The following is a 17433-nucleotide window of genomic DNA, read 5'->3' as shown; positions in this document are numbered from 1 at the left end:
AAGTTGTCTTGAGGGACTGTGTGAATTGATCTGTATTCTCTGGAGTTGAGAAGGATGAAATCTTGTCTCATTGAAAATAAGATAATGAAGAGTTTTGACAGGATAGGAATGTTGCCTCCAATTTCTGATTTACAGACTAAATTTCAAAGTGGCACGTTCAGTAATGACTGACTCATTAGTCTTATCACCAGGAAAGCTTGCTGAATTGTGAGCTGACCGGCATGCTTCTTAGTCTATTGCAGGTCTCAACTGTGGAGTCTTGCCTTCCCAGAAGGTGCTAGTCACTCAGAGCCCAGTAGCACCAGGGTCCTAAAGATTGTCAACCAATGTCTGGTCTTTAAGGGAGATGGTAGTAGTTTTCTTTTGCTGGTCACAGAGAGGGATTGGCATTAATGGTAATGGAGTGTGTTTATAGAAGCCCCCTCCCTTCCATCTTTATTACCAGTTGTCCCCATATTGGGACAAATAGAGTCTTCTATCTAACCCAGCAGCTCAGGTAGTCCGGGTTTCACAGTTGGGAAAACAACCAGTATTGGTGCTAAGCGAAGCCTGTAAGTGGTTGTTAATTGACCGCTTAAGAGCCTTAATTAAGTTAAGAACGTAGTCCTGAACCTTCTCACCCATAACTTAACTGGGATGGCGCAAGTATTTTTCTAGGGCCAACTCACTCAATTATTCCTTCTCACCACCTCCAATGAGGAGTAAATTCTGCCCCAGAATTGTTTCCAGTGGCACAGGAATCTAGAACACAAGCATTTCCAGAAAAAGGGATCAATCATTTAGGAGTGAGATGAGGAAAATTTTCTTCATTCAAACAATGTGACTCCTTTGAAATCTCTGCCCCAAGAGGGTTGTGGATGCTGCAACTTTGAAGACATTTAAGATGGAGTAAGGCAGATTCCTCATGTGTCAGGGAATCAAGGGATATGGGAAGCAGTTGGGAAAGTGGAACTGAAGCCCATGAATGGGGAAGTTGGCTCATTGAGTTATATGGGCTACTCCTGCTCCTGTTTATTTTGTCTTTAATACGTTCCTCATTAGATGTCAGTGTGCATTCCAGTAACGATAACTAGGTGGTAATCAGGAGTGGGCAAGCTGACTAAGCTATCCCCTCAGTCGTCCTCAGGCACTTAAATTCACTTGAAACAGCCTAAAGCATTCAACTAAGATGAGTCAACTCAGCACAGACCAAGGATTCAACCTGTGACATTTTTGGTCTCTGTAACTTAGCTGCACATTGGACAGTTGAACTATCAACTCCACCAATAAATAACTATTTTAGATCAGTGGTTAGTTTACACGGCTTTGTTTTAACACCATCTTGATTGTGAAATCAGATATTATAAATAAATGATCTTCTAACATTTAAACCCCTGAAGCTTTCAGCACTCTTTATCACAACTGCTCCACATCAAGAAGCCAGCTCATGGTTAATGGAGAAAGGCACAAGCCAGGACAGTGGAGTGGTGTTGTGACACTAAACATAAACTCAAATGAGTTGCCCCTTTTCAGGCTTTATTAAAGGAAATATCTAACGATTGTTTTCAGGGGCCCTTGGTTTTAGCAAGTGTAGAGGCAAAAGGAATCGATTGCTCAGCATGTTAAATATCTCATATCTTGTAAACATTTATCAAGTTCAGTAATTCTTAGCAGCATTAATGCTTCCTATTGTTGTGTGACATGATAGAACTCTTAAATGAAGAATGGATTTTTGAGCTGTAATGAAGGAATCAGTAGAAGAGAGATGGAGAATGGGATGGGCGGAATTGAATTGACATAAAATGGCCACATTAAGGGGAAGTCATACCTGACAAATTAGAATTCTTTAAGGAAGTAGCAATCAGGATAGATAAAGGAGAACGAGTTGATGTAATACATTTCCAAAAGGTATTTGACAAAGTATCATATGTAAGGCTACTTAATTAGATAAGAGCCTATGGGGTTGCAGATAGTACTTTAGCATTGGTAGAGGATTGGCTAGCTAATAGAAGACAGAGAGCTGCGATAAGGCAGCCAGTGTCAGAATGGCAACCTGTAATTAGTAGATTGCCTCAGTAATCAGTGCTCGTGCCACGATTGTTTACAATATTTATTAAGGAATTGCATGAGGAAAGTGAATGCTCAATAACCATGTTTATGTATAACACAAAAATAGGTGGGAAGGGAAATGATGAGGATGACACAGTGTATAGAGGGATGTAGACAAGTTGAGTGACTTTGTGAAAATTTCAGCAGATGCAATATGATTTGTGTAATGTACTTTGGCAGGAGGAATAGAGGAGCTTAAAATTATTTAAATGGTGAAAGGGTGCAGAAACCTGCAGTAGAGAGTGGTTTGGAGGTCCTTGTGTATAAATCACAAAGAAATGGCATTTAAGTTCAGCAGGTGAAATGTTGGCCTTTAATTTGAAGAGTATGGAGTATAACAATAGGGAAGTCTTGTTAAATCTATACAAAGCACTAGTTAGACTCCATCTGCAGTACAGTGAACAGAGGCTATGTCGTTAAGTGTATTCAAGGCTGAGAGACAGATTTTAAATCAGTAATGGAATCCAGGCTGATAGAGAAAAGGCAAGAAAGTGGAATTAAGGATTATCAGATCAGTCATGCTCTCATTGAACAGTGGAGCAGACATGAGTGACCCAAGAGCTTACTTCTGCTTCTATGCCTCATGGGCGTGAAACGAAACTCAACCTGCATGCTATTTTCCTATTCATTAATATTGAGTGGCCAAACCTACAGACATTCTTACTCATTAATTTCTTGCCCTGCTGCAGGCATACATCTCATTGGTTGAATGTAGAATACTGGTTTTCGTGGGTATGTCGAAGAGCTGGGCCAGTCCCCCTACAGCGACTGATGGAAGATGTGCACAGCCAGGTGAAGAAAAAATTGAGGTAAATTCAGAGGCAAAATGACTGACTCAGTCAGACTAATATACCCTTTTGGACAATGCCTCAATGCCTTCAAAAAGTCATGAATGCTGAATCTTTCCACCTCTACTTACTTGTTTAAGGCAGTGCTTAACACCCATGGTTTGACCCAGCTTTTTCTCACACGTACAAATATCTGCCCCTGTGTTCATTTTGTCTGATTACTGTCCTGTGAATAATTTTGGTTTGTTTCAAATGGTGTTGTTTATGTCTTAATGTTAATGTTGTATTTGCTCTTGACCGTCCATACAACTGTACCATTCTCTAGAGTTTGTTTCAGTCGTCATTCTATCATAATTAATCTATTTCTGGTGTTTGAAAATATTGCCCCTAACAAGAACGCCTGTTGTCCCCATCTAATGGTGTTCACTACAACTTCTATATCCTCATGCAGCTTAAGGTACCCCAGAAACCATGATCAGAATGAATGCATTCTCCTAGAAACTTAAGATGACCAGTGAACAACCGGGTGCTCCCAGAGTACTTTTAGGTACAGAGATCCAGGATTTTAACCCAACAACAGTGAAGGAATAGTGATATAAGCTCCAAGTCAGGTTGTTAACTGAGGAGAACTTGCAGGTGATGGTGTTCTTATGCATCCTGTAATCCTGTCCTTCTAAATAATAGAGGTCATGAGTTTGGAAGGTGCTCTTGAGGAATCTTGAGATGGGCATCTTGTAGATGGCACACACTCCTGCCAGTGCCTTGGTGGTGGAAGCAGTGAATGTTGAAGGTGTTTAATGGGTGCCAGTCGAGCAGACAGCTTTGTCCTGGATGCTGTTGAACTTTGTGAGTATTGTTCAAGCTGTGCTAATCCAGATAAGTAAAGAGTATTCTATCACACTCTTGACTAGTGCCTTGTAGGTAGTGGAAAGATTTAGGGGAGTCAGATTAGTTACTTGCTGCAGAAATCCTAGCCTCTCTCCTATTTTTGTGGCCAAGGTATGTTTACTCCATCTAAGTTTCTGGTCAGTGTTCAACCCCCTGGGATGTTGATGGCAAGGATTCATGGGTTGTTGCTTAACTGTCTCTTGTTGGGGATTGTCAATAACTTGGAGCTATGTAGTGCTTGTCACTTATCAGCTTGTATTCAGAAACAGGACCTTTCAATGCTACATTGTACAGCCCTCTGGACTGAACATCGAGATTGAGTTCAAAAACTTCAAATCATAACCTCTGTCTGCAGTGTGATTCAGCTTTTTTCTTATTTGGAGAGATGCTATTCAGCCATTCTAACCTCATCTGGATATACCTTTTGCTTATTTTCAGTCCCCATTACTCTCTTATGGCTTTTGTATCATGAAACCCCTTTGTCATTTAACCTCTTCTGGCATTGGCCATATCATGGTGTTATGGACTGGACCAGGCCAGACCCCTCAAAACATGTTGCCTTACTAGTTGTTTTAAGCAGGTGTAACACAGATATTCCAGGAGGGATGCAGCTGGTCAAACCACTTAATTTTGAACAAAACAGAATTTATTTACAAGATTACCAAATGAAACACAAACAAAAGAGAACAGAATACAGAATAACATAACTTATCCAAAAGCCCAACAGATTATAACATCTCAATGATGCAGTTCCCAACACTAGCAACAATCCCCATAAACAGCCCTTGGCACAAAAGGTAAAATCAAACACAGGGTCTTACAGGAGAGAGGGAAGATCAGCATGGACCTGTGACTTTGGGTCCAGCAGCTTCAAAACATCCCTTTTTTTTCCTTCTTCCATCTCCCTTTCAGTTGCTCAGCTTTCCATCTTTCCTCAGTTCTAATGAAGGGGCATCAATCTGAGACTATAACTCTGTTTCTCTCCATAGATGCTGCATAATCCAAGGTTTATGGCTAAAATCTGTTCTAAACGCATGGTTCTGTAAGGTAGCAGTGGGAAACAGTTATTTCTTTCTCCTGACTATTTTCTCCTTCCTTACAGGCATATGCTGAAATATATTTTGACATATAGTGGCAGTACTTTAGTACCATTAATATTAATGTTTGAAAATGAGTACCAGCAGGATTGTTGTTTTTCTTCTTGAGATATGAATATTACAAAAAAAAAGGCTAATATTTGTTCTTTGTCCCTAATTAAACTTGCTGTTGGTGAGCTGCCTTTCTGAACCGCTTGAGTCTATCTGGTATACAGTGCAGTCAGGAGATTTTGAATTAGTGACACTGACTGAAAGGCAATGTAGTTTCAAGTCAGAATGGTGTATCTTTGGAGGGGAACTTGCAGCTGGCAGTTTTCCATTTATCTGTTCCCATGTCCTTCTAGATGGTAGAGGTCAAAGAGAAGACACTGTCAGAAGAGCTTTGGCGAGTTGCTGCAATGCGTCTTTGTAGCTGATACACATTGCTGCCGCTGTGAGTGAGGGTTGAAGAGGGAATATGTTTAAGGTAGTGGATGGAGTGCTAATCAAGCAGGCTGTTTTGTCTTTGATGGCATCAAGCTTCTTGAATATTGTTGGAATTGCATTTATCCAGGCAAGTAAATAGTATTCCATTGCACTCATGTCTTTCACTTTGTAGATGGTGGACAGCTTTGGAGAGTCAGGAGGTGAATTATCTGCTGCAGAATTCTGACCCCTTCTTGTAGCCACAATATTTACCACAGTATGGCTGGTCCTTTTCAGTTTGTGATAAATGGTAACCCCCAGGATATTGTTAGTGAGGGATTCAATGATGACAGTGCCTTTGGATGTCAAGAGAGATGACTAGATTCCCTCTTGTTGGAGATGCTCATTGCCTAGAAGTTGTATGCCATAAATGTTAATTGGGGCTTATTAGTTTAAGACCTGAATGCTATCCAAGTCAAGCTGTATTTGGACATGAACTGCTTCAGTATCTGAGGTATTGCAAACGGAGCTGAAGATTGTGCAGTCATCAATGAAGATCTTGCTTTTGCCTTTATGAAGAAGGCAAGGTCATTGATGAAGCAGCTGAAAATGGTTGGACCTAGAACACTTTCTTAACGAACTCCTGCAGTGATATCCTGGAGCTGAGATTCGTTATAGAGCACTATCACAATGTTATGCTCATCCATTGTCCAAACCTATGCATTAGGCACTACAATGAGATGACCTCTGGTGAATTTTGCTTCCTGGTTTTTAAATACTCCTGCTATCTATAAACAAGAACTGCTGAGGCCTCTTGCAGCTTAAATTGTGTGCCTCGAGAGAAAGTGTTGTTCAGCATTACAACCAAACCTGGTTTTGGCATTAAGTAGAGTCTTCATAGTCCCCACAGAAGTTGCTGTATAAATAATTTGGGAAATTTCCCCTTCTCAAATCCACAACCTAATTCTAGTACCTTTTGGTTAAGATCTGTTTTCTTAGTACTGCTAGGCTGTAAATCTGAGATCTTCCTGATTAGATTTTAGATTAGATTAGATTAGGTTACTTAGTGTGGAAACAGGCCCTTCGGCCCGACAAGTCCACACCGCCCCGCCGAAGCGCAACTCACCCATACCCCTACATTTACCCCTTACCTAACACTAAGGACAATTTAGTATGGCCAATTCACCTGACCTGCACATCTTTGGACTGTGGGAGGAAACCGGAGAACCCGGAGGAAACCCATGCAGACACGGGGAGAACGTGCAAACTCCACACAGTCAGTCGCCTGAGGCGGGATATGAACCCGCATCTCTGGCACTGTGATGCAGCAGTGCTAACCACTGTGCCACCGTGCCGTGATCTTTCAGCTGAGCTGGTTTCTAAATAATCTCATTAAATAATTGGAAAGTTTTCTTTGGTGAGATCTCTGTTCACTCATGGAAAGAAAACTGAAATTTTTTTTCTTCAGGAAAATAATTTTGAGGGAATAAAAGTGGCATGTTAATGCGATTTCCCCCTTTTCAAACCACTGATTAGTTAATCGTTTACATCTGGAACATTTTGTTTGAATGAAATGTCTCAGACTAATCACAGTAATTTTCTTGATAGTGCAAATCGAACAGTAGAGGTTACCCTGTTTTAATAAAATTTCTTCGCTTTTAAAAAATATGTTGCCCAGTATAAAACAACTCATCCTAAGTACAGTACCTCAAAGAAATTTGGCACTTCTAGTACTGTATTCAAATGTTCATCTAGATTATGTGTCTAACTTCTGGAGCAATATGTGAACACATAACTTTCCCATCTTGACCTCAGGTCGACACCTTTTCGTGTTCCATACAAATCAGAATTTTCTGTATAGAACAAGAGTTTTTGTCAACTTAGCTCTTAAATGAAATCCGGATGTGGAGGTGCCAGTGTTGGACTGGGGTAGACAAAGTTAAAAGTCACACAACACCAGGTTATAGTCCAGCAGATTTATTTGGAATACAAACTTTCGGAACGCTGCATCTTCATCAGGTCGCTAGTAGAGCAGGATCACAGGACACAGAATTTATAATAAAAGATCACAGCACAGTGGCTCGGTGGTTTGCACTGCTGCCTCTCAGTGCCAAGGACCCAGGTTCGATTCCACCCTCAGGCGACTGTGTGTGTGGGATTTGCCCATTCTCGCCGATTCTGCGTGGGTTTCCTCTGGCTGCTCTATTTTCCTCCCACAGTCCAAAGATGTGTAGGTTAGATGAATTGACCTTGCTAAATTGCCCATACTGTTCAGGGATGTATAGGTTAGGTGCATTGGTCATGGGAAATGTTGAGTAATAGCATACGGGTAAAAACAATGACTGCAGATGCTGGAAACCAGATTCTGGATTAGTGGTGCTGGAAGAGCACAGCAGTTCAGCCTGATGAAGGGCTTTTGCCCGAAACGTCGATTTCGAAGCTCCTTGGATGCTGCCTGAACTGCTGTGCTCTAATAGCATAGGGGAATGAGTCTGGGTGGGATACTGTTCGGAGGGTCAGTGTGAACTTGTGCCTAATAGCCTGTTTCCACACTGTAGGGATTCTATGAGATCAAGTGTCATACAACTGATGCAATGTGTTGAACAAACCTAAATTGTTGTTAAGTCTTTAATCACTTAGAATGGGGTTGCAGGTTTGGATTCATAAATATGTAAATCCCAGAATGTCTTTCAAGTTACATTCCCAAGATAACATAAGGTTTTGTTAAAAAAAAAAGTGACATCTCAGCTCAGACAGTGCATTAAAGGTATGAGGTTAGAGTCTGTCTGTATCCCAATCTTGAGTCAGACCGATTCTGTTTCCAAAGCAGGAATTTATAAAATATCACTCTATGACTGATTGATTGCCTACAGATTGTGTGCTTTTTGAACAAACTAGAATATATCTGCAAATGCACATTCACCTCATAGACTCAAACTCTTCTCACAGGAACAGTGCAAAATTAACTAAGAAGAAGTCTTCAATGGTTTGTGCTTAAAGTTGACAAGGCACTAGGCCTGGATGTGATGCACCTAAGAATTTGAAGAAAGTGGAGGCAAGGGTAGAAATTGCAGAGGAACCGGCCATAATCTCTCTGTCTTCTCTGGACTTGGGAGGTGCCAGAAAACTGGAGAATCGCAAACGTTGTGGTCTTGTTCAAGAAACATTGTGAGAATAAACCTAACAATTATAGACCAGTGGGTTTAACTTTAATGTTGGGAAGCTTTTAGAATAATTATTCAGGATCAAGTTAGTAGCCACATACAAAGATCTGAGTAGATTAGAAATCTGTTCTGATTCTTTCTAAAGAGGACATCATGTTTAACTAGGAGAAAGTGAGGACTGCAGATGCTGGAGATGAGAGCTGAAAAATGTGTTTCTGGAAAAGCACAGCAGGTCAGGCAGCATCCAAGGAGCAGGAGAATCGACGTTTCGGGCATAAGCCCTTAGTGGAGGAAAAGGTGGGGGTTGTGCCAGTGTAGCTGCGGAAGATGGACTGTTCCACATATCCGACGAAGAGGCAGGCATAGCTGGGGCCCATGCAGGTGCCCATGGCTACTCCTTTTGGTTTGGAGGAAGTGGGAGGATTGGAAAGAGAAGTTGTTCAGAGTGAAAGCCAGTTCAGTCAGTCGATGGTGGGTGTCAGTGGAAGGGTACTGGTTGGTTGGGCGGAAAAAGAAAAAGCGGAGGGCTTTGAGGCCTTCGTGATGGGGGATGGAGGTGTACAGGGATTGGATGTCCATGGTGAAGATAAGGCGTTGGGGGCCGGGAAAGCGAAAATCATGGAGGAGGTGGAGGGCGTGGATGGTGTCCCGAACGTAGGTGGGAGTTCTTGGACTAAGGGGGACAGGACCATGTCGAGGTATGTAGAGATGAGTTCGGTGGGACAGGAGCAGGCTGAGACAATAGGTCGGCCGGAGCAGTCAGGTTTGTGGATTTTGGGCAGGAGATAGAAACGGGTGGTGTGGGGTTGTGGGACTGAGTTGGAGGCAGTGGATGGGAGATCCCCTGAGGTGATGAGGTTATGGATGGTCTGGGAGCTGATGGTTTGGTGGTGGGAGGTGGGGTCATGATCAAGGGGGCAGTAGGAGGAGGTGTCTGCGAGCTGGAGTTTAGCCTCCACAATATAAAGATCGGTGCGCCAAACTATCACCATGCCTCCCTTGTCTGCCGGTTTGATAGTGAGGTTGGACTTGGAGCGGAGGGAGTGGAGCGCTGCACGTTGTGATGGTGAGAGGTTGGAGTGGGTGAGAGGGATGGACAGGTTGAGGCGGTCAATGTCGCGGTGGCAGTTGGCTATGAAGAGATCGAGGGCGGGTAAGAGGCCAGCACGGGTGTCCAGGTGGATGGGGTGTGTTGGAGGCGGGAGAAGGGGTCGTCAGAGAGTGGGCGAGAATCCTGGTTGGAGAAGGAGTAGAAGGCGGCAGAAGAATTGTTCGATGTCTCGCCGCTTGTTGAACTCATTAATCCGGAAGTGTAGGGGGATGAAGGTGAGGCCTCTGCTGAGGACTGATCTTTCATCCTCCAGAGAGGGGGAGGTCTGGAGGAATGGTGAAAATACGGCAGGGCTGGGAGCTAGGCCCTGGTGTGGGGCTGGAGCTGGGCGTGGGGGCGGGGTTAGGCGTGGGGGTGGAGATGCATGCGGCATGGTCGTTGTGCAGGTGAGTGACGTCACTGGGGGCGGAAGTAGATGCGGCGACGGCAACTCCGGGGGCGGAAGTGGCTGCAGCGAAGGCAGAAACGGTGTTGTTCTGGGTGGTTGTGGAACCCGCGGAGGCCGCGAATAAGGGCTTATGCCCGAAACATCGATTGTCCTGCTCCTTGGATGCTGCCTGACCTGCTGCGCTTTTCCAGCAACACATTTTTCAGCATCATGTTTAACTACCTTGCTGGAGTCTTGTGAAGAGGTAACGAGCTCGATGACGATAGAACTGTTGATGTGGTGTGCATGGATTTCCAGAAGGCATTTGACACAGTGACGCACAACAGACCTGTGAGGAAAGTTATATGTTATGGTATAAAAGAGACAGTGACAAGGTGGATACAAAATTGGCTGAGTGATAGGAAGCAGAGAGTAATGGCCAATGGATATTTTTCAGCTGCAGGAATGTCTGTTGTGAAGTTCCCCAAGGGTTGGTATTGGGACCATGGCTTTTTCTAATATATATTAATGATCTGGATCTCAGTGTGCAGGAGACAAATTTCAAGGTTTGCAGATGGCACTAAACTTGGAAGAGTTGTAAACTGTAAGGAGGACAAAAAAGACATTGACAAGTTATTGGAGTGTGTGGATAGGTGGCAGATGAGGTTCAGTACAGAACAATGAAAGACTAATAAAATAGAGGTACAATTTTTAAGGAAGTGCACGAGCAGAGGGACCTGGGTGTATAATGCACAAATGATTGTAGATGGTAGGACAAGTGGAGAGAGCAGTTAGTAAAGCACCCAGTGTCCTCGGCTTTAGTGGAGCAAAGACCAAAAGAGCAGGGAGGTGATGGTGAACTTGTATACAACAACTATTAAATCTCAGCTGGAGTTTGTGTACAGTTGTGGGTGCCACGTTATGGAAAAGATGTGAATGCATTAGAGACACTGCAGTAGCAATTTACGTGAATACTTTCAGGAATGAGTAAATTCAGTTATGAGGATAGATTGAAGACGTTGGGACTATTCTCCTTGGACAGAAAGATGATTTAGTCAAGGCTGTCAAAATAGAAGGCTAGATAGAATAGATACATAGAAGCTGTTCCCACTCATAAAAGGAACAAAACTGAGAACTTAGATACTTTAAGTGATGTACAAAAGAAACAACAGTAATGTGGAAAAAAAAGGAAATGCGCTGCCTGGAAGTGTGTTGGAGCCAGGTTCAATTGAGGTATTCAAGACTGGATTGAATGTTTATTTGGATGGAAATAGTGTGTAAGGGTATGGGGAAAAAGCAGGAGATTGGCACTAGGTAATGGTGCTCATTCAAGGAATCAATAAAGACATGAAGACCCAACTGTGCTGTAACAGACCTGTGATTCATTGAGTTTCAAGACCAATGATTTTGATGACTATTTCCAGATGGGGTTGTGGAGGTTCCTAGCAAGATTTTACCAGTAACAAATAGGAGTCAAATTCTACAGCACTTCCATTGGAACTGTCTCCATCATATTAGTGCAGGTAATAGCTGTCATATCCTTTATAAAAGCAGTTGGTACAGCTGCTAATGGTAGAGGAAAGGGAATGAGGTCCCCCAAGCAAGTGAGAAGCCATACGGAGTTAAGAGGCTGGGAGAAGATGATGGCACTTACTCTGGCGAAGGAGAAGGTCATTGACCTTTTACCTTCACTGTTGGGCATTCCTCTAGATGGCTGAGAACATAGTGACCCAGATGGCATCCTAGCAGGGTTTATGATATACTAGTTTTGGGAGAAGAGGACATCACTGTGTGGTCACATCCACCAGGACTTCCAAACGTCTACCTACAAAGTGGAGCACTAGTTTTATTTTAACTATCATTTCCGTGGTAAATGTCACAAACCGTACAGGGCAGTCAAACTGCCAATGCTTGCCTGGGTGCACCAAAGCCTTTTAAAGATGGCGAGGGGTCAGATATGCTGGTCTATTCCTGGATAGCCAGGCAATGTTCTTGTGGCTACAGTGAATAGTAGAATTGAACTGGCATTGGAGTTGAGAGACACTTTTAGGGGCAGACTAGATGGTTTATCAGGGTGAGTTCTGATATGATAATGTGAAAAAGCTCAATAGGCCTGACATAGGGAAACATTCCACGAAATCCAATAAAGTTGATTCTTACCCAAACAAGCTTTAGATTCAGCCCAGGGAGGAGGGAAGAGAGAAAACAGAAGACCAGTATTCATTCACTTTATTTGAAAGCAAAGTTTGAGCAGAAATGTTAGAATTCAAAGGGGTAGGCCATGTCAAGTATTTCACAGATTATTTTTGTGGATAAAGGGTGTTTGCAGAAGGTGTCTTGAGATCTTATTTAGAGGCAGCAGGTCAGTTTTTTTTAACTTGCCTTAAATATACTTGACAACAGTTCAAAGAGCTTGCAAATTTGCGGTACGCTACTGGCTGCAGAAATGGACTTTTTAATGAGCTTACTTCAGAATTGGCCCATTTCTTTTCCCATTTTCAATTGTGCAGCCTCGACCCTAACAAAATCCTGACTGATTCCTGATTCCCAACGGAAGTTTGCCAGTCTGTAATTGAACCTATCACCAACAGGAAAACCTTAAATGAGTGCTTTGAATGAAACTTCTGGTGGAAGGATTTGTAATTATCAATTGATGAGACAAGAAGTTAGTGACCATTAGAACAGCAATATGAGACCAGTGTGGACAGCTTCCATGTTTTATGCTTCTGGCCTGTACAAGTATTAAAGTCAACTTCCTTTGGAACAAACAGTGATCTTCAAGTAACCGGGATGAAAAGCAAGAACAACATTTTTGTTAGGAGAGAGATGAGCAAGGATCTCCAACAGGAAATCTTTCAAAAACTGGTTAATATTTCACATAAGTGAAACTTCATCAGAATTCTGATGGAAGCTCATCAACCAGAAATATTAACTCTGTCTCTCTACAGATTCTGCTGAGTATTTAAAACAATTTTTGTTCTTATTTTAAACTACCAGCATCTGAAGTACTTTGTTTAAGAAGGCATTTGTTGCAATAGACCAGGGGCTTGGGTGTACCTCTTTGGCTGCAGTAAAGAACTCTCAACTAAAATTGGATTGAAGTTTTGTTGATTAGGTTACAGTTCAAGTTCATAATCAAAAACGTTAAATCTTCCATGAAACAACTCATTCTGTTGAGTTGTTTCTTTTCTCCCTACATTAAAATGTACTCTTGGATTTTTTTTTAAGCATGTTCACCTGGTGTATTTCTATTAATACAATTGACGGGTTTTTCACCAAAATTTATCACTTTTAAAAAAGATATTTCTAAGAGACCTGATGTAATACCACTGAAAATGACAAAAAAAAACTACATTGAACCATTTAATGATTTACTTTGCGTACACTGATCAGTTTCTTAATAAATTTGAATATTTCCTGTTGAAAAGTCTTTAAACATGTGCCTACTAAGGTCTGTGTGCAAAAGAAAATTAACACAATTTGAGGAAGTAAGTGTAATTGCTGGAATCTATTAAAAGATTTCAGAAAACACAAGCATATTTGGGACTTCTCCAAAATTTATTTATCCACAAAGTGTGGTTGTCAATGGCTGGACCCAGTATATATTTCCCACCCATAATTGCCCAGAGGATAGTTAAGAGTCAGCCACATTGCTATGGGGTGTGGAGTCACATGTAGCCCAGACCAGGTAAGAATGGCAGATTTACTTCCTTAAAAAGCATTAATGAATTAGATTTTTTTTTTGACAAGTAACAGCAGTGGTCATCCTCAGACTCTGATTTCCCGATTTTATTGAGTTCACATTGCACCATTTGCCATGGAGGTATTTGAACATGGGCTGTCAGGACATCAGCTAGGTTTTTGGAATTATAGGCAAACAATAATACCAGTAGGCCATCCCCTCTTCCATGAAATCACATTTAATTCTCGGTTTAAAGCACCCTGATCCTTTGTTAGTACAGCTGATTTGAGCTTGAATTTGAACACAAAACAGTTGTGATGTTGAAGTTTAATGGTTTCAACAAGACCAAAGAGCGAAACCAAATTACATCAATTTTGTGGATGTTGAGATGTGGGAAATCTTGGCAAACCAGGATTTGATGTGGGTAAGCTTTGGAAATTACATTTTAAATTAAGCTTCTATGTTATGTAAGATTTCAGTTTAGTGACTTTTCCATTGTCAGTAGCATCTGATGTTCAAGTAAAAATTGGCTATGATTAAGATAAACATAAAACTGAGTGACTTTGCTTTATAATAATTTGCAACAGCGGTAAGTGGGATTCTGTCATTAAATTATGCTTTAGTTTTCCATCAACTGAAACACAAATGTTTTAAATAAAAGGTATATTAAAGTCCATCACAACAACTTTGTGCATGAAGAAATGACTTTCTGATTGTCAATTTACTTGTCAAGGTTTAGAGTTTAATGCTGAACAAGTAATGTCATTTGTGTGTGTTTAATCTACCAATCTTAGACAGTTAAAAAAGGGAATTGCTCAGAAATGTTCTTGTATAACTGTCAAAAGACATTTAGTCATTTCCTGTACAAACCCCTTCCCTTCTATAAATAATCCAGTGATGGTACAGTTTTCTTTTAAACTGATTTCTACAATTTATCGCTAAGATAACATTTCCATTCAGAGTGGCATTTCGCCACTTGTTAAGTTGAATGCTGCCAGAAATTAAACATTCAGAGGTACTTTTCTACTTTTTTTGTGCTTTTAAAATCTGTCCTGTATATTTTAGGGAAGTGAATGCAGATGAGAACAAACTGTCACCAGCCTTTCTCTCTCTTCTCCTCCTTTCCCCTCCCTTCCACCTGTGCCAAACCCCAATTCTCAATTAAATTTTGTTTCACATTGAATTACAAATGGAATTATTTTGTCCTCACAACTTCTTCACTCATACACCCTATGGCAGAATGTGAGTGAGCAGGTCACAAGCTAAGAGTTAAATGGACTAAAACAGTGCTTTTGCTTGCAATGTTCATGCATACAGATATGCTTTTGTTTCTCTGTACAGTTGGAACTCATTTTCATATTGAAACATATTTCTGCAGAATTACATGTGTACTGTTGTGGGATTGATCACAAATATATTGGTCATTCATGCGATGATTAAATCTGCACTGTTAAAAATCATTATCAAGATAACAGAATGCACCATTGTAATGTAATTGGAGAGTGGCATGACTTTTTTGTCATTAGGATTTTCATAGGATCTAATGGTAGGGTGTGACAATTCTGTGCTTTATATGTTTGTTAAAGATCTGAAAAATAGCCAGGAGTCAATTGTAGATTTTATCTCACAATCTTCATGACCTTGGATTGTGTCTGAGCAAAGCATATTGAGCATTAATCACTTGGTAAAATATAAATGTTCACAAGTCAGGTGCTACAAGATCCCACAATCAATATTAGAAACACACACCACCATTTAGTGCAGAGGTTTTGCTATCTTGGAAGTACCTCTCCATTAACACTACAAATTGAGAGGTTGGGTCTCCCTCCAACTTCTTAGCCAAAGAATAACATGCATTTCAAAGTAAGCCTGGAGTGAATGGGGGAGAAAAATGATTAACCCAACTGCCACTGTTTATGACTTTGGTCTTTTCATCTGGGTCAAGCTGGGAAACATTGTTAATGTAGCACTTCTACGTTAGAACTCAAGTGAGCGGCACTGTACTAGTTTGGAAATTAATTGGATGGGACAATGCTGCAATTTCCTGCATTGAAAATCTTTCAGTGTAACAGGACACTCAGGGTCATTCTGGAGTTTCTCCTCCTCTTCCAGTATGGCCGCCAGTTGTCAATAGACTGTTACAACTAAACTGTTAATCATACTCCAGCTTTCCACCAGCCATCGTAAAATGTATAAAATCGAACTATTTGATTTGATTTATTATTGTCACATGCGCCTAGGTACAGTGAAAAGTTTTGTCTTGCTGTAAGTACAGATGTCATACCATACAAAGTGAATAAAGGTAAGAGAACAGGGCGAAGAATACAATGTTTTTGCTGCAAAGGAAGTGCACAAAGATCGAGGTCAACATTAAATTTGAATTTGAGAGGTCCATTCAGAAATCTAATAACAGCGAGGAAGATGCTGTGCTTGAATTTGGTGGTACATGTGTTTAAGCTTTTGTATTTTCTGCCCAACAGAAGAGGTTGGAAGAGATTATAACTGGGGTGCGAAGGGTCTTTGATTATTTTGGCTGCTTCTCTGAGGCAGCATGAAGTATAGATGTAGTCAGTGGATGGAGCCTTAACTTTTGCATGATGGAGTGGACTGTGTTCACAACTCTCTGTAGGTTCTTACACTCCCGGCTGGAGCAGTAGCCAAACCAAGCCGTGATGCATCTGGATAGAAAGATTTCTGTGATGCACCTATAAAAATTGGTAAATGCCCTTAGCTGCTGAAGAAGTAGAGGCGTTGTTGTGCTTTCTTGACCATCACTTCAACATGGGCGGACCAGGACAGATTGTTGATTAGATTAGATTAGATTAGATTAGATTAGATTAGATTAGATTCCCTTCAGTATGGAAACAGGCCGTTTGGCCCAACAAGTCGACACCAACCCTCTGAAGAGTAACCTATCCAGACACATTCCCCATATTTACCCCTAACTAATTCACCTAACATTATGGGCAATTTTAGCATGTCCAATTCACCTGACCTGCACATCTTTGGATTGTGGGAGGAAACTGGAGCACCCGGAGGAATCCCACGAAGACACGGAGAATGTGTGCAGACTCCACACAGACAGTCACCCAAGGCTGGAATCGATCTGGGTCCCTGGCGCTGTGAGGCAGCAGTGCTAACCACTGAGCCACCGTGCCACCCAAACAGACAGTTACCAAGACTGGAATCGAACCTGAGTCCCTACCACTATGAGACAGCAATGCTAACCACTGAGCCACCATAATACTCTTGATGAGCGTCACTCCTAGGAACTTGACGCTCTCAATCATTCTCCACTGATGTAGATAGGGGTATACCTTCCACTTTGCTTCTTGAAGTCAGTGACCAGATCTATAAATTTTTCTGATGTTGAGTGAAAGATTGATGGCATGGTGAAATGATAATAAACACTTTCTTTCCTGTATTCTGTCTTGTCATTGTTTTGAGATCTGGTCTATAATGGTGGTGTTGTCAATGAACCTTTAGATGGAGTTAGGATGAAATTTGGCCACACAGTCATGAGTGTACAAGGAGTATAGTAAGGAGCTGAGTACACAGCCTTGCAGAGTGCCTGTATTGAAGATTATCATGGAGGAGGTGCTGACACCTATTCTCACTGGTTGCAGTCTGTGGATCAGAAATTCGAAGATCTGCAGAGCATGGAGCAGAGACCTAGGTCTCGAGTTTGGAGATTCGTTCGGTTGGAATTATAGTGTTGACTACACCTCTGCCTTCAATGAGTAGGAGCCATCAAGTTAGCCTGACTACCTGCTTTCGGGACAAAAACCATTCACACCATGTTTTATCAATGAATAGAAATAATTATTTATTGTAAGAAACCTA

General features: G+C 41.5%; 1 protein-coding gene across 2 annotated transcripts in view; it reads left to right on the top strand.

Moving 5' to 3' along the window:
* The window catches only part of LOC122558866 (hyaluronidase Ccc Hy-1-like), a 61438-nt gene that overhangs the window by 1779 nt on the left and 42226 nt on the right, over positions 1 to 17433 (top strand). For both annotated transcript variants that reach the window (XM_043707730.2, XM_087994114.1), the window contains exon 2: positions 2778 to 2897. In XM_043707730.2, the coding sequence (XP_043563665.1) occupies positions 2823 to 2897 (75 nt within the window). In that variant the 5' untranslated portion in view covers positions 2778 to 2822. The remainder of the gene's footprint in view (positions 1 to 2777; positions 2898 to 17433) is intronic.

This window comes from Chiloscyllium plagiosum, unplaced genomic scaffold (assembly GCF_037043375.1).
Source record: "Chiloscyllium plagiosum isolate Xiang-an unplaced genomic scaffold, Cpla_swu_hap1 HiC_scaffold_14, whole genome shotgun sequence".
Taxonomy (NCBI): domain Eukaryota; kingdom Metazoa; phylum Chordata; class Chondrichthyes; order Orectolobiformes; family Hemiscylliidae; genus Chiloscyllium; species Chiloscyllium plagiosum.
This window is presented reverse-complemented; position numbering and strand designations above follow the sequence as displayed.